A 23,549-nucleotide genomic window follows, 5' to 3' on the forward strand; every position below is an offset into this window, starting at 1 on the left:
GTAATTATTCTCTAGTTGCCCCCACTCCCCACTCAAGTGGTTTTTTAAAAGTTTTTTTTTTTTCCTTATAAGCAAACACTTTTTGGAAACTGACAGGCTGTTAAAAAGCTAAACGTTACACCAATATGAAATTCAAATGTGTTCCTGCCCATAACCGCTGCCTTGACTAATATCTGCTCAGTCCAACCTCTACTCCTTTGCTGAGGTTCTTTCCCCTGCTTGAAACACCTTTCCTCTCTTTTCTGGTTTAATTCCACCTTTCTTTAGAGATCAAACTAGTTCACTTTCCCCATGAATCCCTTTTTGACTTCCCTAGTCTACAAATATTTTTTTCTCAAGAACAACTACTACAGCCTGGTAGGTGCAAGCAGCATAGGCCTGTAATCCCAGCGACTCTGGAAGGGGAGGCTGAGGCAGAGGACCATAAGTTCAAAGCCAGCCTCGGCCACTTAGCAACATCCTGTCTCAAAACTTAAAAAAAGGACTGGGGATGTGGCTCAGTGGTTAAGTGACCTTGGATTCAATCGCCAGTACCAAACAATACAAAACACCCACTGTGACACCAATTCAATAGCCACTGAGAACACGGCAATGCAGTCATATGGTAATTGCTCTTTTAATGCACAGGGCAGTTTCCACCCCTCAGGACTGGTGTAGTTCCTTCCCGGCAAGTCAACACTAACAGCAACAGCTAGGCAGTCAGTCCTTCCTTAGTACACAGGGAGCGCAGTGGCGGGTGGCCGCCCTTCCTGGGCTAACTGGTGTGACCTCGGCTTCTGTCTTTGGGAAATGCGAGTGTGCCAACGGGATGGGACACCCCTAAAGATCACGGCAAGGCGGTCGTGGTTCACTAGCTGACCCCCATGCGCCCATTCGGATGCCGTCCTCCCCCTTAGCTGGTGTCAGGGAGTGTTCTTGCTCTTCTTGCTCCCACCCAGGCAGGGGGGGCTTGTGTCCAGCTGCGGGTTCTCCCGCCACTGGGCAGGGGTCCGGGCCTGGATGGCCAGAGCGTGGACCGGCCCGGCCAGCTCCTCCGACAGCGCCGCGTGGACCAGCCGGAACCGCTGCAGGGCGCTCAGTCCCTCGAAGCGCGAGCTCACCACGGCCACGCGGAAGTGCGTCTCGCTGCCCGGCGGGACGGCGTGGCCGCCGCTCTCGTTGCGCAGCTCCAGCACCTCGGGGCTCAGGGCCTGCTCCAACTTCGCACGAATCGCTGCCTCGACCGGACCGACGGCCCCGGGTCCCGCGCTGCCGCGGGACAAGCCGACGCGGGTGGCCATGGAGACCAGGCGCTGGAACCGGTGTCCACTCGGTATCGGCATCCGCTAGGACGGAAACGCAGACGCGAGAAGTGAGGGCAGGGCCGCCGCCGGGGCGAGTCTCCGGCCAGCTTCCGGCCTCCACGACCCTCGGCCCTCCCCACGACAGCCGCCCCGGGCTCCCGCAGGGGGCGCGCCGGGACCCCAGACTCGGCGGCCCCCGCGCCGCCCCCCGCTGTGTGACGTGTGCAGCTGGCCGCTAGGTACCGGCAGCGGAGGCTCGAGGGCGCGCTCGTCACTTACGGGGACGGGGAAGGAGCCTAGAGGCTGCAGAGGTGGCCACGCGCACTCCGGGCTTTCGTGGAGCTGGTGGCCCAGGCACCCGCGGCGCCCCGGGGAGACCTCGCTACCTGCAGCCCAGCTGCGGCGGCGTCGGACCGCGTCCTCGCCGCGCGCTGCGGGCCCGGCGGGCGTCACGTGGTGCCCGGGGGCTCCTGGGACCTGTAGTTCCGCGTCTCCCTGCGGCCGGGCGGGGCTGCTCCTCTGCGCAGGCCCCGGTCCTCGCCGCTCCGCCTCCGGCTCCCACTCCGTGCGGGAGGCGCGGGGCGGGGCCGTGGCCCGGGGGCGGCGCGGGGTGGAGCCCCAGCTAAGGCGGTGGGAAGCTCGCGCGCCTTTCCTTTGGAGGGGCCGGGTACCGGGGCTCCCAACCTCTGAGCCGCATCAAGTTTTAAGTAGATATGTAAGAAGATGAGCTTTTCCCAAGGGGTACACTTAATTTTTATTTAGTATCCCTAATATTATATGTTTATATACTGCTAAATCTTCTCATTTTGAAACAATTCGCACAGAAAAGATGAATAGTACAAAGTGATACTTCCACCTTTCACTAGACCCATGATTTAAACATAAATTTAAACGTATAGTTACATATTTAAGTACTTGATGTATACTTTTAAAATATACTTACATACTCTTCTGACTGTACCATTTGAAAATAAGTTGCCCGTAGCATAATATTTCACCCCTAAGTACTCCGATTTGTATCTCCTGAGGACAAGAATATTCTCTTCATAACCTTAATACCCAATCACACTCAAGAAATTTAGATTATATAGTGCCATATATTTTCCCTAGCCTTTCAAAAAATTTAAAAACTTTTAGGAAAGGTTTCTTGTGCAATAGGAGCCCATGTACCTACCCTTTTCCTAGATGAACTGATAACCTTTTACCAGAGTTGCTTTGTGTTTCTTTAAATATGTGTATGAATAATAACATTAATAAAATAAAATGTTTTATTTTGCTGAGTCACTTAAGTTAGATAAAAAAATTTTAAAAATCCACTGCTATGTACACTGACCCTCACTCTGCATCTCCTTTTCCACATAACCACAATACCCCACTCAAGGGATTAAATATTCATATAATGCTATTATTATTTATTATCTTAATTTTTAGTTGTAGATGGGATACCTTTATTTATTTTTATCTGGTGCTGAAGATGGAACCCAGTGCCTCCACATGCTAGGCAAGCGCTCTACTGTTGAGCTACAAGTGCAGCCCCACTATTATTTAATATAAAGTTGATAGTCAAATTTCCTCAATCGTCAGAGGCTGGAGTTATGGCTCAGTGATAGAACGCTTGCCTAGGATGGTGGAGGTCCTGGGTTCGATCCTCAGCATCACATTAAAAAACAAACAACAACAAATAAATAAAGGTTAAATTTTTTAAAAAAAATTTCCTCAATTGTGTCATTAGTGTCTGCTGTGGCTTCAATATGTCCCTTCAAAATTTGCATAGAAACTTAATATTTTTTTTTAATATTTAGTTTTTAGTTGTAGTTGGACACTACTTTTATTTCACTTATTTATTTTTTTATTTGGTGCTGAGGATTGAACCCAGGGTCTCACAAATGGGAGGTGAGCCACAACCCCAGTCCCTAGAAACTTAATCTTGATTGTGGTGATATTAATAAGTGGGGCCCTTATGAGGCTACTAGGCCTGGAGGGGGCTATCATAAACAGAGTAATGCCTGACAATTGATCTTGAGGGGGCAACTTTACTTCTTCTCTCCCTTCTGCCCAGTAAAGACACCAAGATAAAGCCACCTATGAGGAACTGGCCTTACCAGATAGTGAACCAGACAGCACCTTAGTCTTGAACTTCTCTTGTCTCTAGAACTGTGAGAAAATAAATTTCTCTTTTATATAAATTACCCAATCTGTGGTATTTTTGTCATAGCAATAAAAATCGACTAAGATGGTGTCCTTTATAATGTTTAATTTAAATATAATACAATCAAGGATCATGCATTATATTTAATTGACTTTACATTCGTATTTTGCAAAGATCACTGACTGGAGGTTGGAGAAAAGATTGCAAAGGAGGTAAAGGAAGATGCTCATAGATCACTTGGAAGGTCTTGTAGCAGCCTACATGAGAGATGATGATGACTTGAACCAGGGCAGTGGTAATGCTGGTCCTGGTGGAAAGGGAGAGAAATTGTGACCACAAATACATATATTAGGAGAGAAAACCCCTCAGGTTATGGTAATGGATGGGTTATGAGAAGGGAAGTAATCCAGGATGATTATCAGGTTCATGCATTTGAAGTTATAAAAATAGTACAAATAATTTCTATATATCCTTTGCCCTGATACCAAGGTTACCCAAATATTAACATTTACCATTACATATGTAATTTTTCCCACTTGAGAGTAAGTTTTAGAAATAAAGCACATTTATCTCTTAACTCCCTGTGATGGTACATTTTATGTGTCAGATTGACTCAGTCATGGGCACCCAGATATTTGGTCAAGTGTTGAGAGCCACGGCCAGGTCAAGATGGTGCCTGGCATTTTGCCAGAAGGAGGGTTCCTGCTGCCTTGGGTGCCCACTATTTTTGAGCTCTCAGGGAGTTCCTAGAGAGTTCACCTGGGTGGAGTTCCCGGGTTGAGTTCTGGTTGAGTGCTCCAGAAGTTCCTGAAGTTCCAGTGGAGCTCTAGAGGAGTTCCTGGAGAGTTGGAGTGGGCAGTGTGCTGTGTGAGTTCTAAAAATAAAGTTCGTTCCTGCTTGAATCTTCAAGTGGTTTGTGACTTGTGCCCAGCCAGACTGTGGCATATGGTGGCCCACACGGGGAATGCCTGGGGGTAAGTGATAAGGTAAACTGCTCGCCCCTGAGGGCAGTGCGAGAGGATGGGTAGCCATTTAAAGATTCTTCTTTCCTTTTGTTTCGCTTTTGTTTTAAGTTGCCTGTCCCTGGAGGTGGGAGGGACTGAAGAAAAACCGCTCACATCTGAGGAAAAACTATTTGCATCTGAGGAACAGATAGGGAGAAAGGACGGATGGACATTTCAGGAGGATAGAAAGGCTGATATAATGAATTTTTGTTTCATTTTGTCTCCGTTTTCTTTTGCATTATCTTAGTGAGGGGTATCTTCATCACGGAAATATGGAATTAAAAATTAATAAGAACCAAACCGAAAGGGCATTAAATAAAGTGCTAGAGGAAGGAGGCATCTCAGTAAAATCAAGAACAGGGCATACGTTAAGAGGATACAAAGTTGTAGCCCATGGTTCATTAAAGAGGGGTTGTTAAATATATCACAATGGAACCATCATGGTGAAGATTTAAAAAAGATACAAAAGGAAAGCCCAGGAACTCTGCCAGTTGGCACATTACCATTATGGACGTTGGTACAATCTTGTTTGCTTAGTCTAGGAGAAGACATCTTACATCAAGTAAAAGAGGAAGTCTCTCGACTTAGACAAAGGAAAAAAGTTTAGAGGAGGAAGGGCTATCAGGGGAGAAATTACAACGGGAGGTTGCTACTAACCCCTTTCTATCACCGGGGGGTGTGGGTGTCCAACCAACAGCTCCGCCTATGGAGACAACATATGCTGAGTGGCCCTCGACCCCCGTAGTTGATAGATGGGATCCTGAGACAGGACCTCAAAGATTAGCATGCCCTGTATTTGAGGAGGCAGGAGGGCAGAGAATTTACCATGTTTTAGATTTCAAAACAGTGAAGCAGCTGAAAGAGGCTGTAACAACCAAGCGCCCTTCACTGTAAGTATGGTCGAATCCATTACCAACTTGAACATGATGCCAGCAGATTGGGCTAGTATGTGCAAAACTGTGCTAAATGGAGGACAATACCTGTTATGGAAGGTTGCCAATCAGGAATTTTGCACGGAGACGACTAGGCGAAATGCAGCAGCCGGTTATCCTCAGAGAAATCTAGATATGTTGCTAGGAGAGGGACCTTATGAGGGTCAGCTGCAACAAGTTAAATGTGATCCTGCCATATACTCACAAATCACTTCAGCTGCGGTTAGGGCATGGAAAACTTTACAGGGGCATGGAGATTCACAAGGTCAATTATCTAAGGTAATATAAGGAGCTAATGAACCTTACGCTGAATTTGTAGATAGCCTTATACAAACAGCTACCAGGATCTTTGGGGATGTAGAACAAGCAATGCCATCAATAAAACAACTAGCCTACGAACAGGCAAATAGATGGTGCAGGGAGGCCATTAGACCATGGAAACATGGAGATTTAAACACATATATTAAATTATGTAGAGACATTAACGAACAAGGGCAAGTTGTGGCAGCTGCAGTAAAACAGGCTTTAGGTGCCAGGCCAAAAACATGCTACAATTGTGAACAAACAGGACATTTTAAAAGGAGTTGCCCCATAGGAGGACGGTTTAACAAAACTAGGTATCAAAGGGGTAGAATACCGGGTATTTGCCCATGATGCCATAGAGGGAGACATTGGGCTAATGAATGCCGTTCTCAAACCACCATAGAGGGTACTCCGTTATCAAAAAACGGACAAGGACCAGGTGTTTACCCACGATATCGTGGAGAAAAACATTGGGCTCCATTGGCAAAAAATGGACAGGGGGGCCCCATGCTCCGGGGCTCACGACCACAAATATACGGGGCATTGGAGGAACCCAGCAACACCATCAGGGTAGTGCCCAGGACACATTATCCATTAGATCCCTCACTAGACAAACCAGAGGGAGCTCAGGATTGCACATCTGTGCCTCCACCAGAGCAGTACTAACTCCAGAGATGGGAGTTCAAATCATTCCCACAAGAGTAAAGGACCTCTTCCCCAAGGAACAGTAGGCTTATTATTGGGACGCAGCTCTTCTACTCTAAAAGGACTTATGATAAGTCCTGGGGTAACTGATCCTGATTATGAAGGTGAAATAAAAATTATAGCCAGTTCTCCAAGGGGTATATCAGTAATTTCACCAGGAGATAGAATAACACAGTTATTAATAACACCCAGCCTGCATGATAAATTTTCCAGTCGTACTATAGAAAGAGGTTCCAGGGGATTAGGCTCCACAGGTGTAGATTGGGCTATTCTTTCTTTAAATTTAGATTCTCACCCAATGCAAAAATGAAATATTCAAGGACATGAATTTAATGGGCTACTGGACACAGGTGCAGACCTTAGCATCATCTCTTGTCAAGAATGGCCAAAACAACAAGCTATTCAAATGCTTCGAGGCCTAGGAGTGGCAACTAATCCCCATAGAAGTGCAATGGTATTAGATTGGAAGGATCCTGAAGAATGTGAAGGAACTATACAGCCATATGTATTGGATCATTTTCCTGTAAATTTATGGGGATGAGATGTCCTAGATCAATTAGGACTAACATTAACAAATAACATCAATCCAAATGCACCCACTATTATGGCTAGACAAGGTTTTAAGAAAGAAAAAGGATTAGGAGAACAAGGACAAGGTATAGTGGCACCAATACAAATAGATCAAAAAACCAGATAGACATGGTTTGGGTTTTCAGGAGGGGTCACTGAGACAATAAAAATTACTTGGAAATCAGAAAGGCCAGTATGGGTTCCTCAGTGGCCCCTGACTAAAGAAAAGATACAAGCAGCCCATGACCTGGGCAAACAAAAATTAGCGTATCTCCCCATAATCCTCCCATTTTTATCATCAAAAAGAAATCTGGTAAATGGAGATTATTGTAAGATTTAAGAACCATTAATAATGAGATGGTTATTATGGGACCTGCTCAATTGGGGATTCCCCAATTGTCTGCTTTGCCAAAAACCTGGTATGTTTTAGTTATAGATATTAAAGATTTTTTTTCAATTCCAATTCATCTGTTAGAGTCTGTAAACAAGTCAGGATGGCGCCTGGAAAATGTTAGAGTCTGTAAACAAGTCTGGATGGCACCTGGCAAAATGCCAGAGGGAGTGGTTTGTGAACTAATGCCAGCGAGCCATTAAGTGTGGAGATTTCTTATTGGTTGACTGCTGTATCTAGTTTATGCTAATTAAGATAAGCTGTGTGGAATGTATAAATATCCCTCCCGTCCTACAATAAATGGCTCCCATTCCTGCTGTATCAATCTACACAAGTTGTTCGTCACCCCCTGGCTATTTTGCCCAGCCAGCCGGACTGCGGCATTCATCCTGAGGATAGTCCACATTTTGCATTTACTATCCCTGTGCTGAATCATGAAGGTCCTGATCAGAGATATGAATGGAAAGTACTCCCTCAAGGGATGGCTAACAGCCCAACTATGTGTCAAATTTATGTTAACAAAGCAATCCAGCCACTTAGAAATTAAAATCCTGAACTACAAATATTTCACTATATGGATGATGTATTATTGGCACACAAAGATAAAAACACATTGCTAGAATGTTATGCCACACTTACAAATTTATTAAAAAATTATAATCTAGAGATAGCAATAGATAAAGTACAATTAAATTTTCCAATCAATTATTTAGGAGTTCTATTATCCTCGACCATGGTCCATCCACCAAAAATTCAAATATGAGTAGATCAACTCAAATCACTTAATGACTTTCAAAAGTTATTAGGAGACATAAATTGGATAAGGCCTTATCTAGGCATACCAACAGGAGAGTTGGGACCTTTATTTGATATCCTAAAAGGTCCATCAGATCCAAATTCACCCCGCATATTAACCCTGAAGCAAGAAAGACATTAAAAATCATTGAAACATATATGGAAAATATGCATTTGGATAGAATTGATATAAGTTTGCCTTTATTATTTATTGTACTACCAACAAAAAGTATTCCTACAGGAGTATTTTGGCAAGAAGGTCCATTATTATGGATACATTTATCTTATTCTCCTAACACTATTCTTACTAGGTATCCTGAGGCTTTAGGACAATTAATACTCAAAGGAATAAAAGCAGCAAAGGGAGTGTTTGGAATTTCTCCCAATAAAATTATTACTCCATATAAAATGGACCAAATTGATGAGTTAGCTAATGAGTTAAATACTTGGGCAATAATCATGTGCAAATCTAATGTTTCATTTGATAACCACTTACCATCTAATCCTTTATTGTCTTCGCATCCTGTAGATTTTCCAAAAATGACAAGAAAAACACCTATCATGAATGCTCCAAATGTATTCACTGATGGGTCAAATAATGGTACAGCAGCTGTAGTTACCCCTGATCAAACTTTTACATTTTTAGTACCCAAACAATCAGCTCAAAAGGTAGAGCTTAATGCAGTATTACAAGTTTTTGTGATGTTTAAAGATTCTGTATTTAATTTATTTTCTGATAGTCAGTATATAGTTAATGCTATAGTATCCCTTGAAGATGCTGGTAGGATTTCCCCTTCCTCTACTGTTTTCTCTTTGTTTTCCATTATACAAAGTCTAATCTGTGACAGAAAAGATCCATTCTTTATAGGACATATCAGGGCACATACAGGATTGCCTGGAGCCCTTAGTTTGGGCAATGATATAGCAGATAAAATTACACATGACATACATATTTTTTCTACGCTAGAAGAAGCTACAAATTTTCATAAATCCTTCCATGTCAATGCAAATACTTTAAAAAAGTATTTTAAAATAACTAAGGAACAAGCTAGACAAATAATAAAACAATGTCAAAATTGTGTGACCTTTTTACCACAAGATAATCTTGGAGTCAATCCTAGAGGACTGATACCTAACCATATTTGGCAGATGAATATCACACACTTGCCAGAATTTGGAAAATTAAAATATTTGCATGTTACAGTTGATACTTCTTCCGGATTTTTGATGGGCTCCCTTCATTCCGGAGAAAAAACTAAAGATGTTATAGCTCATTGCTTACAAAATTTTGCCACTGTGGGCGTTCCAAAACAGTTAAAAACAGATAATGGCCCTGGCTATACTTCTACCTCTTTTAAACAATTTTGCTCATCATTTGGCATTACTCATATAACAGGAATCCCATAAATCCACAGGGACAAGGCATAGTTGAAAGAGCTCATCAAACTATTAAAATGTACTTATTAAAGCAAAAAGACGGAATTGGAAAGGGGTATATATACCCCAAAGATAAACTTAAAATAACCCTTTTTACTCTAAACTTTTAAAATTTGGATTCATCAGGGCTTAGTGCTGTGGAAAGGCACATGTGTCCAAAAAAAGTACATAAGCCCAAGGTACTTTGGAAGGATATTCTAACAGGACAATGGAAAGGTCCTGACCCAGTGATTGACTGGAGTTTCCACAGGGAGAATAGCAGCCAATTTGGATTCCAGAGAGACTAACTAAAGCGATTTCTACAGACCAAAAAGAAGATGATTTGGCTCAAATCCATAACAGCTGATATCCAGAATTCCAGTTTGGCTATCCTTACATATGCGACAGTGGTTCTCCCACACCAGGAGGCTAATGAATAATGAACACCATTAAGGCCTATTTTAAATGTAAGAAACCTTGGGGCTTGCTTGTGGGAATACCTTCAGACCCATATGCAAGTTACAGGAAAAAGGATGGGATATCAAAAGAAGAGTCAAACCCAGGTGGTAACCAGGATGCTTTTTTCAATATCTATTTTATTATTGCCCTTTTCCACATCATGAAGTTTTGTTTTGTCTTTTGAGCTCATACAGACCTAGGTTAATGTTTTTCTGATCAGTTTTATTTTTTGACTGTGGAGTTTTTGAGCATTGCAATGGGGATTTCACCTGTAAAAAGCTACAAGGCCTTTACTATTATGTTATGTGTTGTATGTATTGTGTTATGTGTGCACACTTGTGTTTTGTGTTGCATGTCTGTATGTGCGTATGTCCATATATCATATATGAGGAGCGCTCATGAAAAAATGGATCCAAATTTTTTTTATTATTCACGTGATTTAAATCGTTTAATTTAAATTGGGTAAACAGCTGTTGAGGATTGTTCTAAAACGTGAACAAAAAAGGAGGTTAACAGATCTGTTTGTTTACTTTCACCTTTCCTTTTCATTATATCTAATTCTATTCAGGACACTAAATTGTTTAGAAAATTGCTTTTTTTTAGTGCCTGCTGGAATGTTACATAATTTTTTTTAGCCATCATTGCCAGAATTTCTGTCTTCATCCCAGTGCCAGTGAAGACAAAGATAAAACCAAACTACAGCTTCTGCGATAGCTATCACAACAAACTGTATAAATTGATGCATCAATGAATAATGTAACTCAACAAGTGATGCTCAATCAAGGAGTCGATTTACTTTGGGAGGAAAAGGACATATTAATGGATTCCTCTGCTTTAAACTGCTTGCAGAACTTGCCTGGACTATGTATCACTTGTATGCATTGTGAACTATCTGTTGGTGCAGTGAATTGTGGTAGTGCCGGGGTATCTTTGCTGATGATGTCATCGGTGGTACAATTTTTCCAAAAGGGGCTGTGAATTGGCTTGGTGTCGTGGCGTTTTGTATCCTCCCCTTTCTGCTTGTAGCAGGTTGTTCATGTTGTTTGTGTAAAAACCACTATCCACAAGTGTGGCTAAATGCTGGGCCGGTAGTCAATGACAGGTAAGATCCAATTGCAATGGTACCAACCTAAGACAGGAGGCTGACGCCTTGAGGTCAGCTCATCCGATGACGGGTCAGGACTATATGTAGTATTGGACAACCTAAGACAGGCAAGGTCCCTAAGCCACATACTTGTTGTTTAATTAAACAAAAGAGGGGAGATGTTGAGAGCCAGGGCCAGGTCAAGATGGTGCCTGGCATTTTGCCAGAAGGAGTGGTTCCTGCTGCCTTGGGTGCCCACTATTTTTGAACTCTGGCGGAGTTCCTAGAGAGTTTGTGTGGGTGGAGTTCGCGGGGTTGAGTGCTCCCTAAGTTCCCGAAGTTCCCGAAGTACCCAAAGTTCCTGTGGAGCTCCCGGGGAGTTCCTGGAGAGTTCGGTGAGTGGCTAGAGGGGTGAGTTCTAAAAATAAAGTTCGTTCCTGCTTGAATCTTCAAGTGGCTCCTGATTTGTGCCCAGCTAGACTGAGGCAGTCAAATATTATTCTGGGCGTTTCTGTGAGAGTGTTTTGAATAATAGTAACATTTAAATTGGTAGACAGAGTAGAGCAAACTGCCCTCCCTAATGTGTGGGGGCCTTATCCAAAGAGTTGGAAGCCTGAGTAGAACAACAGGGTAATTGCAGGGAAGTGTTGGAGAACGATATTGGCCAAATTATATTGTTATATTGGGTGCAGGTATGAATATGTATCAAGAAATCCCATCATTATGTGCAACTATCAATGCACCAATTAAAAAAAAACGTGGAAAGAAATTTTAAAAAGTGCTTTTCTTCCAAGTAAATAAGATATCCTCCTGACTGGTTGCATCAGTACTAGAACATTAGCTTTTTCCTGCCTTGGAACTCAGACTAAAACATTTGCTCCTCCTGGGTCTTGAGCCCAGTCGTTAGACTGAAACTACACCATTGGTTCTCAGGCCTTTTAGATCTCCATTTTTCTGGGTCTCCACCTTGCCAACTCACCCTGAAGATCTTGGGGATCTTTCAATTTGTTATCATCCATAATCAAAGAGCAAATTTACTGTAATAAAATCTATTTCTCTCTCTCTCCTAGTGGTTCTGATTCTGTAGAGAACCATGACTAATGTATTTTATGAATGTATATTTACTAAAGAGAGATAGACATTAGCCAGAATGTAATTGTACAACTCTAGAAATTAACATAGCTATAGTACTATTATCTAAATTACATACCTTATTCAAAGTTAGCCAATTGTTCCACTAATGCTCTATATGTAAAATTAAAAAAAATTTTTTTCTGGTCTAGGAGCCAATCTAGGGCAAAATGGTGCATTTACTTGTTAGGTCTCTTTTGTTTTCATTAACCTGGACTAGTTCCTTAGTCTTTCTTTGTCTTTGGGGTATTTATTTACTTAGAGATGGGGTCTTGATATGTCATCCAGGCTGGTCTCAAACTTCTGGGTTCAAGCAATCCTTCTGTTTTGGCCACTCCAGTGGCTGGGACTCTAGGTGCATGACTCTGCACCTGGCTGACTTTGATATTTTAAAGACTACAGGCCATTTATTTCATTGAATGCATCACAATTTAGATTTGTCTAATGTTTAATCCATGACTAAGATTTAAGTTTGCATTTTTGGCAGGAATACTGCAGAAATGATACATTAGTCAGCTTTCCATTACTATAACAAACACCTGAGACAAATTGACTTATAAAAAGATTTATTTTGGGGCTGAGGTTGTGGCTCAGTGGTAGAGCCCTTGCCTAGCATGCCTGAGGCACAGGCTTGGATTCGATCCTCAGCACCACATAAAAATAAACAAACAAGCAAATAAACAAACAAACGAACGAATAAATAAATAAAGGTATTATGTCCATCTACAACTTAAAAAAAAAAGATTTATTTTGGCTGGTGGTTTTGGGTTTCAGTCTATGGTCGGTTTGCCCCATTGCTTTGGGCTTGTGGCAAGGAAGCACATCATGGCAGGGAGTACCTGGCAGAACAAAGCCACTCTCTGCAAGGCCAGGATGCAAAAGAAAAAGAAGAGGAAGGGGATGGAGTCCTGATATCTACTTCAAGGGCACACCCCCCACTAAGTCCCACCTCTTTAAGGTTCCACCACCTCCTGATAGCACCAAACTGGGGCACCAGCCTCTAACAATGGACTTTAGGGGGACACTCCAGATTCAAACTATAGCAAGCGATATTGAGTCCTCCTTTGTGCACCTTATTAGGGGACACATGATCTTGAACTCTCCTATTACTAACTGTAATTCTGATCATGTGATTAAGGTGATATCTATCAGGTTTTTCCAATCTGTAATTGTCGGAGATACAGTAGTTCCCCCTTTTCCATGATTTCAGTCACCTGAAGTCAGCTGTGGTCTAAAAATATTAAATGGAAAATTACAGAAAGAAACAACATATAATTTTTAAATGATTTCTATTACAGTATATTGTTATATTAGTCTATTTTACTATTAGTTATTGTTGTTAATCTCTTACTGAGCATAATTTACAAGTTAAACTTTATCACAGTTATGAAAAACATAACAGGAAAAAACATAATAAATCAGTCTCCAAATCCATGGAGTCCATATACACATGATGGGCATCTGTGGAGTCAACCAACTGCTGATTGAAAGTATTTTTTACAACTTGCATCTGTACTAAACATGTGCAGACCTTTTCCTCGTTATCGTTCTTAAACAATATAGTATAACAAGTATTTACACAGCCCTTATGTTGTAGTAGACATAGTAAGTAATTTGGAGACGATTTAAGAGGACATGCCTAGGTTATAGCCAAACGTTATGCCATTTTACATAAGGGACTTGAGCGTCTGCAGACTTGATACCTGTGGGGGTCCCAGGAACCACTCTTCCATGGTACTGGGGAATTACAGTGTCTATGGGGTTTGGTACTATCCGCCGTTTCCAGTATCCACTCGTCATGTTGGAACATATCCTGCTGTGGATAAGGGGGGACAACTGTACTTTTGAGTCTATGTATTTCCTGTTTGTCAATAATTTTATCATTTGAAAGTATATGAGAGGCATCTTTCTACTAGGGATTATCAAAATGAAATGAGATCGCTGGGATAGCGGGGTGGCTGAGTGGTAGGGTGGTGGTGAAATCACCTGAAGAGAAATCCTATGGTGAAAAAAGAATTAGGATGTTTATTGGAAAGACCATGCTGGTTAGTGTGCGAAGAGCGTTTTTGAGGAGTGGGAAGAGTAGAGAAGCAGGAGAAGAAGAGAGAAGTCTTTGTTAAAGTTGTGGGTGAAAGATAACATGAAGAAAGGCAGCATGTGGTCTAGAGAGAAGCAAATCGATTAGAAAGCCGTTAAACAGATTCTATTATAGGACTGGTTCTTTGGCTAAGGCCTTGCAACTTGCTAATCAGTGGGAGTGTTGAGAAGCCGTGGTCAGGAAAAACCTTGCTATAGAGCTGACGTTTAAACAGAAATTTGAATCCCTAGAGGGAACTGACCACATGGAAAGAGAGATCCACACATAAGGCATGGTATTTAATATATTCTAGAAGTGTGATGTTGACCTTCGTGTTGGCACATTTAGGTGATCAATAAAATATATTGGAGGGGCTGGGGATGTGGCTCAAGCAGTCGCGCGCGCCTGGCATGCGTGCGGCCCGGGTTCGATCCTCAGAGCCACATACAAACAAAGATGTGGAGTCCGCCCAAAACTGAAAAGTAAATATTAAAAAATTCTCTCTCTCTTTAAAAATAAATAAATAAATAAATAAATAAATATATTGGGTAGAATATGCCAGGTGCCATGGTACATGCATATGACTACTTGGAAGGTTGAGGCAGAAGGATTGCAAATTGGACGTCAAGTTGAGCGTTTTAGTGAAGCCCTATCTCAACAAACAAACCTCCAAAATTGGATGGATGAATGAATTAGTGTATCAATGGAAAGGGCCGCCATCATTATTCTCTTTGTAAAAATAAATGAAAAATTAGCAAATGCAAGCTCCACGGGCAAGTTGATTGTTTGTGTTTCAAATAATATCTACTATTTGCAGAAAGTCTGTCTTGGCCGTAAAGGCGTTAAGTACTGAGAGTCACGGTGGCCATTTTATGTGTAACTAACAAAACAAAGCAAACAACAAACACCAGTCTGTAACATGAGGATCGACACGACCAACCTCATTGGTTTTCCCTGTGATGATTACTTCGATACTTTTTCACTTAAAAAAAGTACTTTATGCTTATTGAAGTTTGATTTAAATATAAGAAATTTAAAATCTTAAGTGTACAGCTTAATTTTACATGTGATGCACCCATATCAAGATATAGAGAATTCTAGTACCTCAGATGGCTCCCAGGGAAGCCCATACTATCCTGCCACAGGTAACTCTTATTCTAGTCTTTATCACCATAGATGCGTTTTGCTCCTTTGTGAACTTCATATAAATATGGATTCTCTCGTGTTTCTTTTCTTCTACTCAACATTATGTTTGTGAGATTCATCCATGTGCGGGGCAGTCATTTGTAAATTGTTCATTTTCATTATTATACAGTATTGAAATATATGAACAAATTATATTCCTGTACATGTTTTTTGTTGGACATAAACAATCATTTCTTTTTTTTTTTCATATATATTCAGGAGTGAAATTGCTGGGTCATAGGATAAACCAATGTTTACTTATTTCTTATGGTGTTGGGAATTGAACCCAGGGCCTCAGGAATGCTAAGTACACACGCTATAGCTATGAGCTAGGCCTCCAGCTCCCCAACATATTTATTTCTAAAATGACAACCTCACTCAAAGAGTTTTTGGGATGTTCCTACTTTTTGGGTACCAGATGCTGTTCTAAATGTTTTATATTTATGAACTCTTTTAATTCTTACCACAGTCCCACAAAGTACAAAGCAGCCAGGAAGCAGAGCAGCTTAGTGGTTAGGTCTCTTGCCCATAGTCGCAGATCTGGTAAACAACCCCGAGAGTCAAGCTATTTGGGCTATTCTTCCTGTGAGACACAGTAAAAGAGACTTATGGTAAAGGATTGGCTCACACGATTATGGGCTGAGAAATCTCCCGTCTGCTATCTGTAGCTAGAGAATCAGGAAAGCCAATGGTGGAGTTCTAGACCAGACCCCAAGGTCTGAGAACCAGGGGAGCCAATGGGCTAAGATCCAGTCCAAGTCCAGAGGCCTAAGAACCCAGGACTGATGTTGAGAATCCCAGTCTGACTCTGAAGACCAGAGAATGAGGAGCACTGAAGTCCAAGGGCAGGAGCAGATGGATGTTCTCCCTGAGGCAGGAAGCAAATTTGTCCTTCCTTTGTCTTTTGGTCTTTTGTTTGAGGTCCTTACTGGACTGGATGTAGCCCACCTGAGTAGGTGAGAGTGATCCTCTTCATTGTCCACCAATTCAAATGCTAACCTCTCTCAGAAACCCCCTCACAGCCATGTCTAGAAATAATCTCTTGGCCAGTCAAGTTCACCATCACAGCCTCCTCTTCCAGCTTTGGGGCCTCTGGGGTTCCGGCTCTGTATGAATTCTTTACATTAGTCTCATTTACGTGTGTGTGTTTTCTTTCTTTTCTTTTTTTAGTGGATGAACTCCTTTTATATCTTCTATCATTCTATCACAGTCTACTATTTATGGTTGGCACTTGGAAATTGTTGACTAGTGGCCACAGAAGGGAGGTGAGACCAACATGAAAATACAGTATAGAATGAAAACTGCCATCACCAGGATGCAAACAAAGCAATGTAGACACACCAAGGCTGTTTATATGGGAGTAGGGAAGCCCTCATGATAGAAGTGGTATCTGGACTGAAACTGAAAGGTTGAAGAATTTTGCCTTGTCAAGAGAAGATGGAGCCAGGCAGGCACACACCTGTAAACCCAGCAACTTGGGAGGGTGGGGCATAAGGATTGCAAGTTAGAGACAACCTCAGCATCTTAGCTAGACCCTGTCTCAAAACAAAACAAAACAAAACAAAACAATAAAAAGGGCTGGGGGTGAAGTTCAGTTCAGTGGAAAAGCACCCCAGGCTTCAATCCCAGTACCACAAAAAGAAGGAGAGAAAGGGCGGGGGGAGAAGGAGGTGGGGAAGGAGAAGTGAGGGAGAGAGGGAGAGAAAGAGAGGAGGAAGCATATCTGTCAGGGGCAACTGTATGTGCAACCTCATGGAGTTTCAGAGAGGCCATGCTCACCTAATGAATGGTGCACAGTGCAACACAGGGGTCAGGTGGTGGTGAGAGAGGTGGAGCTAAAGGGGAGGGAGAGGGGTCAATGGCTGGAATGGTGGAATGGCTCTAGAATACAAATTAAATGCTTGCTTAACTAAACTGTCTGAGAAGGAACTCAGTTGCCTTTGGTGAACAATCCCAGAGGTGTTAAAGGAAATAAGATCCAGCCTATTTGTAATGGTGTATACTTTTACAAATTGCCTGCTCTATTTTCTTTTATAATAGCTCTGGTAAGAAAACTGGGAAAGGAGCTCTTGGGAGCAATAGAAAGTAAATGAGTCTGGAATAATTTGTAAGATATTGGCCTATCTGGACTTATCTAAAAGGGTTTTGTATGGAATCTAAACTATTAAGTATATGAAAGCAAGGCTGGATAAGTTAAGTTACTTCATTAAGTCTAAAATCTGGTTAGGTCAGAATTATCTTTGGTTACATTCCACAATTGAGGAAACACTCCCATCACTTTTGATTGGATTTGAGCGTTCTGCAAATCTATAAGAGCATTCTTACCCGGAGTTATCACTACAGATTGCTGATATTAACTAATTTAACTCCCAGAGTTCACCAGCCTGCCTCCATTTTTCTAGAAGCATTTCATCACAGACTTACTACTCTCAATTATCTGCATACCCACAGTCCAATAACACACTCAATAAGTGCTGATTGAATAAAGATGTGGATAAAGGAGAGCATTAGAAAAGAGCTCAAAGAAAAGAATTTAAATCAGTTCTTTTCTCTTGTGAGACACTAAGGAAAGAATGAAAATGGTGTGAGGGAGGTAGAACGTCTTTGGGAAAGAAGAAACAGAAAAACTTTGCGGAAAGGTTTCTAGGAAAGGTGGGTGGAGAATCACCGAAGTCATTAGAACCAGCAGGTAAAGTTACTCTTCAGGAGCTGGCTCTAAAATCTAAGGGAGTGAGGAGAGGTAGACAAGGAGAGCTGGGAGAAAAAGGCTGAAGAGGTAAGAAGTAACTGGCTGGATATGCTGTTGAGACAAAGGGAAGAGCAAATGCTGGCTTAGGTACTGTAACAGGGAGCAAGCTGTCAAGAGATCCACAAACAGAGTAGACTAGCAAATTTTATTTAAAGCAGAAAAAATGCACCTGCAGCATGGGAAGGGTCCCAAGACAAAGTACCACTATTCTGTCTTGGCGGTTTTTATGGGATGATCTGTCCCTATAGGTGATCGATGGGATAACAGGTAAAAAGATTCAGAAAGAGGCCAATCAACTCTCTCTATTTTGTCTTCTTCAGCAAATCAGGAAAGAGTAATTTCTAAGCCTCTATTAGCATAAGGGTGGGGGTTGAGGGTCTGTTGGCGCAAGAGGCAGTGCTTTAGAGAACATTTTGCGGTTGGTCGTTGCTAGCGGGTATTTAAGGAACTATTTTTGTGGCTTAAAATAGCTGGGGTCGGAAGCTTGATTTCCCTATCCTCTCTTATCTCTTCTCTAGAAAGAAGAGAGACTTTTCCCCTAGTTGTCTATGGGTGGTCTTTCTGTCTCAGTACCTGGAATTTCGTTGGTGCAATTCAGGGAAAGAGGACAAAAAGGGCGAGCGTTCTTTGCATGAGTTCCTGTTCTGATGTTTAAGGACAATCATGTTGAATTTATCTGGTAAGCAGTTAGATAAGAGGGTCTGAGCTCCTGAAACAAATGTGGATATTCATTGAAAGCACAGAAAGTGGGCTTGACACCTCAGGAAGAATGAAGATCTGTGGGTAGGGAGACAGTCATTTGCAGACTTAGGAGTGGGCAGAGGAATAGAAACAGGATAAGAAAAGTCAGGTAAGAAAAACGAACGGCGACATTTTGAGAACCAAGCCACCGAGTTTCAAAGTGTTACCGGACGCCTCCTGGAGGTCTAGAGAAGGATAACATATATTCTAGCCCTCGGTCAAACTCAATTCCAAGACTGCGCAGGGATGTGGGGGTGGGGCGAAGCCACCCACCAAACTGAGGGCAAAGAAAGGACGCAGCCCCAGCAGTTAATTCTTTAAAGGAGCCTGGCTGTGACGAGACAGAAAGGGTGAGAGGTGGAGGGTTAGTTTAGGGCTCAAGGGGATAACTGGCTGCGGAATCCCATACAGGAGTAATTATCCGTCTACTTGAGGGCTTCTGAATTATTTAGGTTCTTTTTGGGGATTTCCCTACCCTAAACAGAAACCAAAACAATGCGACAAATTGCCACTCTAAAATAGAGAATGGTTTTTGTTTGAAACCCTCCTCTTTAAAAATCCTGGTATGCAAATAAGGGGACTTAATGTGGCTCTCAGCGATTGGTAGGTACTTAAAAAATCCGTCATTTCCTTGTTGCAAACCAGAAGTCTGTTTTCTGCTTCCCTATTGGCTGTCTGAGCCGGCTCCGTTTGTAGCCAATCAAACTACTTCCCCTCACCCCTCCCGGTAGCTCTTATAAATTACATCAAATTGGTTATCCTTTCCACATCCTTCTCCTTGAAAAAGAAGCTCTAACCGCATTTTTAGCCGTCATGTCAGGACGCGGAAAGCAGGGAGGCAAAGCTCGAGCCAAGGCCAAGTCGCGCTCCTCGCGCGCCGGCCTCCAGTTCCCGGTGGGCCGGGTGCACCGCCTGCTGCGCAAGGGCAACTACGCCGAGCGGGTGGGGGCCGGCGCGCCCGTGTACCTGGCGGCCGTCCTCGAGTACCTGACCGCCGAGATCCTGGAGCTGGCTGGCAACGCGGCCCGCGACAACAAGAAGACGCGCATCATCCCTCGCCATTTGCAACTAGCCGTGAGAAATGACGAAGAGCTCAACAAGTTACTCGGGGGTGTCACCATCGCTCAGGGCGGCGTGTTGCCCAATATCCAGGCTGTCTTGTTGCCCAAGAAAACGGAGAGTCACAAGCCTGGCAAGAACAAGTAACTAGGCTGGGCACCATCCCCTCACCCCAAAGGCTCTTTTAAGAGCCACCAAAAGTGTCAAATGAAGGGCTGATCACAAGTAGCGCATTAGCTCTTTTTTTGAAAACTTGGGTGGCTCTAAAAAGAGCCTTTGGTCTTTGGTTTAGCTTGTCAGCGTTTATTTGCTTTTGGCTTTGTGGCTTTCGGTTTTCTTTGGTAACAACACGGCCTGGATGTTGGGCAGGACGCCGCCCTGGGCGATGGTCACTTTGCCCAGCAGCTTGTTCAGCTCCTCGTCGTTGCGGATGGCCAGCTGGAGGTGGCGGGGGATGATGCGCGTCTTCTTGTTGTCGCGGGCCGCGTTGCCAGCCAGCTCCAGGATCTCGGCGGTCAGGTACTCGAGCACCGCCGCCATGTAGACGGGCGCGCCGGCCCCCACCCGCTCGGCGTAGTTGCCCTTGCGCAGCAGGCGGTGCACCCGGCCCACCGGGAACTGGAGGCCAGCCCGCGAAGAGCGCGACTTGGCCTTGGCGCGGGCCTTGCCTCCCTGCTTGCCACGGCCGGACATGACTAAACCGAGCGCTTAAACCAGCAGAAACGTCAGATTTCCCCACAAGATTGAAAAAGCACCAAAAAGAAACCCTTTATAAGCTTTCCTAGGGGTGGGGTCAGGAGCGAGGTTTTCATTGGTCCTAATTTGGCTCCAGAAACGGCCAATAAAATCGAGAGTCGTGATTGTTACGTAGGTTTTGCTGAAAACGCAAGGTCCCTACATGGACCAATGAAAGGGAAGGACTTTTTGAGCCCTAATTTGCATAAGGTGGTTATAAAAGGATCAGGCCCGCCCATCCCCTTAATTCTTGCCCTTGCTGAGCCCTGTTGGCTCCGTGTTTTACCATGCCTGAACCCGCCAAGTCCGCTCCGGCCCCCAAGAAGGGCTCCAAGAAAGCCGTCACCAAGGCCCAGAAGAAGGATGGCAAGAAGCGCAAGCGCAGCCGCAAGGAGAGCTACTCCATCTACGTGTACAAGGTGCTGAAGCAGGTCCACCCCGACACCGGCATCTCGTCCAAGGCCATGGGCATCATGAACTCGTTCGTCAACGACATCTTCGAGCGCATCGCCGGCGAAGCGTCCCGCCTGGCGCACTACAACAAGCGCTCGACCATCACGTCGCGGGAGATCCAGACGGCCGTGCGCCTGCTGCTGCCCGGGGAGCTGGCCAAGCACGCCGTGTCCGAGGGCACCAAGGCGGTCACCAAGTACACCAGCTCCAAATGAGTCCTGCTCCGACTTGGCGCTCTCTAGCCGCTTTTCTCCAAAGGCTCTTTTAAGAGCCACCCACTTAATCAGCAGAAAAGAGCTTGGTTCACTTGTATTCCCTTAGTTCTAAACGTCCTAGGAGATGGCACAAGTAGTTTTTAAACATTTGTAACTTGAGGTTCCGGGTGTGTGACTGGACTTGCTTTTTCCTCCTATTGCGCTGCTTAGCTTTCTTAAAACTGGGATGCTAGGGGTCTGTCCTTTCTCCTCCAAGCCCCAGACCGTTGTGTTCTGGTGACTTTGTTGGGTGTTTTATTGACCTAAAACAAAGTCGTGTTTTACGAGGACCCCAGGACCGAAACCCGACTCCAGCGAGCGCTGACAGCTCAGTACGACTGTAACCTGACCGCAGCTGGTGTATGCAGCTGGTGTATCTAGCCGCCAGTTCGACCCTGCGAGGTGTCCTGTGTATACCGTGGGTTTTGTGTACTTAGGGCGGATCCCGCGCAGCCGGGCCCTCAACTTTTCCTGATTGGGCGACACGAATATTTAAAATTTCCCGCTGCTGCGGAATACTTACCACTCCCCCTTGGGTGTTTAAAATCCTTTCTGGATTTGTGGATCGTTTTTACATTTAATGCTCTGTGCTTGGAACGTGCGCTCCCATGGCAGTGCAAAGCGCACTGGTCATTTAGATCTGGGCTCAAAAGTCATCTCGAATATACCTTTCTAAGCCATCCACTCAGGAATTCGCTCCTATCTTTCCTGCCTGGCTGTTTTGTCTTCCTCCTAACGAGCTGAAATTGGTTTATTTGTTCTTAATTATGATCTTTCTCCTTATCCTTGACAGGCTTTGCGGGTCTGACTTCCCACTGTGCCTTAAGTGCAAACCAATGCCTGGCACATAGAGGACAAATAGTACTTACTGAATTAATATTTATTGAGATAATTTTTCTACCCACCCCTTTCTTCCTTGCTTCTGTGGGTCGATGGGTGCTGTTCTTTTCCATTAGCTGTATGTGAAGACAGGATGAAAATGGAAATATTTTTGCGGCTCCTTTCCCAAATCTGTCCTTAGTCACAGTGCAACAGCTGGGGGTTTGGGGGCATGTTAAGATGCTCTTTGTGAAAGAGGAGGCTGCAATAGGTTCTACCTTTATGCTTCACAGTTTAGCGTAACCTTTCAGATTTTCATTGAAATCAGAATGTTGGTCGTGGCAAAGACCAACACCCCCTACTCCCCACCCCTGCGTTGCCTCAATCCTGATTTTCTATTCCTCACTGAGATGAGGTTTTAATTTATAGTTGCTACCTCATTTGCTTCTCAGAAGACTCTGCAAGACAGGTGGGACAACAGAATTAATATCTTTTTTATAGATGAGGCTGAGAGAAAGCATGTAGCTAACACTATTTTTGTATCCTCCTATGAGAGGACAATTGCATTTTAGTTTTATTTTGTGGAGTTATAGAACATTGAGTTTTTCTATTCAAACCTTGATTTTGTGGATTAAGACACTAAGGTCTCATCATTTACTTCTGGAGTTGATTGCAGGGATTTCATGAATCCAAAGGAACTTTAGAAATTATCACAGACTGACTATATGGCATGTCTCCTACACGTGTTTTCAAATGTGTGTAGACACTGCAGTTATTAATAAAGTTACCAATTAATCTAAAAGCTTGTTTGCAATTTATTTTTTTCAATAAATTAAATCAACATATACTACCACCTGTGGTTGGGTCTGGGGAAAAGCTGGGTGTCTCTGACCTGGAGGATGAATATTTACAAGCCATCAGTCACTTCTACCCTAGGTGTACACTTGGGCTGAAATAGCCTATTACAGGTTCACTATTAATGCTTAATGACTGAGAAATATATAACCATAAATAAGCACTACAAATAGTGGAAGAAATAAAGCCCTTAATAAAGTGTAGCTAACATGAAGCACATGCAACGTGCCAGGTAGTATCATATAGGCCCTTTGAACATATTGGCTCATTTAATCCTCAGAAAAAAAACCTCATGAAGTACCTTTATTACCTTCCATTTTATAGATAACAAAACTGAGGTAGAGAGATGTCTTTCCTCATAAATTCTTCAGAGAATAAGCTCCCTGATTAGTGCTTAAGG

The 23,549-nt window shown here is 43.3% G+C and overlaps 4 protein-coding genes across 4 annotated transcripts; 2 read left to right on the forward strand and 2 right to left on the reverse strand.

Annotated features, from left to right (window-relative positions):
- Positions 1–600: 600 nt before the first annotated feature.
- Positions 601–1,790, reverse strand: Bola1 (bolA family member 1). Its single transcript, XM_027953697.2, has 2 exons — positions 1,563–1,790; positions 601–1,325 (listed from the first exon to the last, which is right to left on the reverse strand). Exon 2 carries the CDS (start codon positions 1,320–1,322, stop codon positions 903–905), a length of 420 nt encoding a protein of 139 aa, XP_027809498.1. The 5' UTR covers positions 1,323–1,325; positions 1,563–1,790; the 3' UTR covers positions 601–902.
- A 17,973-nt stretch (positions 1,791–19,763) lies between these two features.
- On the forward strand, positions 19,764–20,420 carry H2ac21 (H2A clustered histone 21). Its single transcript, XM_027953752.2, has one exon. It carries the CDS (start codon positions 19,788–19,790, stop codon positions 20,178–20,180), a length of 393 nt encoding a protein of 130 aa, XP_027809553.1. The 5' UTR covers positions 19,764–19,787; the 3' UTR covers positions 20,181–20,420.
- H2ac20 (H2A clustered histone 20) lies at positions 20,287–20,763 on the reverse strand. The gene has a single exon (XM_027953753.3). It carries the CDS (start codon positions 20,724–20,726, stop codon positions 20,337–20,339), a length of 390 nt encoding a protein of 129 aa, XP_027809554.1. The 5' UTR covers positions 20,727–20,763; the 3' UTR covers positions 20,287–20,336.
- Positions 20,764–20,966: 203 nt separating this feature from the next.
- On the forward strand, positions 20,967–23,096 carry H2bc21 (H2B clustered histone 21). Its single transcript, XM_071618482.1, has one exon. The coding sequence runs from the start codon at positions 21,056–21,058 to the stop codon at positions 21,434–21,436; it is 381 nt and encodes a 126-aa protein (XP_071474583.1). The 5' UTR covers positions 20,967–21,055; the 3' UTR covers positions 21,437–23,096.
- Positions 23,097–23,549: the final 453 nt, after the last annotated feature.

The sequence above is a fragment of the Marmota flaviventris genome, chromosome 10, assembly GCF_047511675.1.
Source record: "Marmota flaviventris isolate mMarFla1 chromosome 10, mMarFla1.hap1, whole genome shotgun sequence".
NCBI lineage: Eukaryota > Metazoa > Chordata > Mammalia > Rodentia > Sciuridae > Marmota > Marmota flaviventris.

What these genes read in the sequence shown, in the direction of transcription:
- Bola1 (XM_027953697.2), bottom strand. Translation starts at nt 1,322, where the DNA reads ATGCCGATACCGAGTGGACACCGGTTCCAGCGCCTGGTCTCCATGGCC.
- H2ac20 (XM_027953753.3), bottom strand. Translation starts at nt 20,726, where the DNA reads ATGTCCGGCCGTGGCAAGCAGGGAGGCAAGGCCCGCGCCAAGGCCAAG.
- H2ac21 (XM_027953752.2), top strand. Translation starts at nt 19,788, where the DNA reads ATGTCAGGACGCGGAAAGCAGGGAGGCAAAGCTCGAGCCAAGGCCAAG.
- H2bc21 (XM_071618482.1), top strand. Translation starts at nt 21,056, where the DNA reads ATGCCTGAACCCGCCAAGTCCGCTCCGGCCCCCAAGAAGGGCTCCAAG.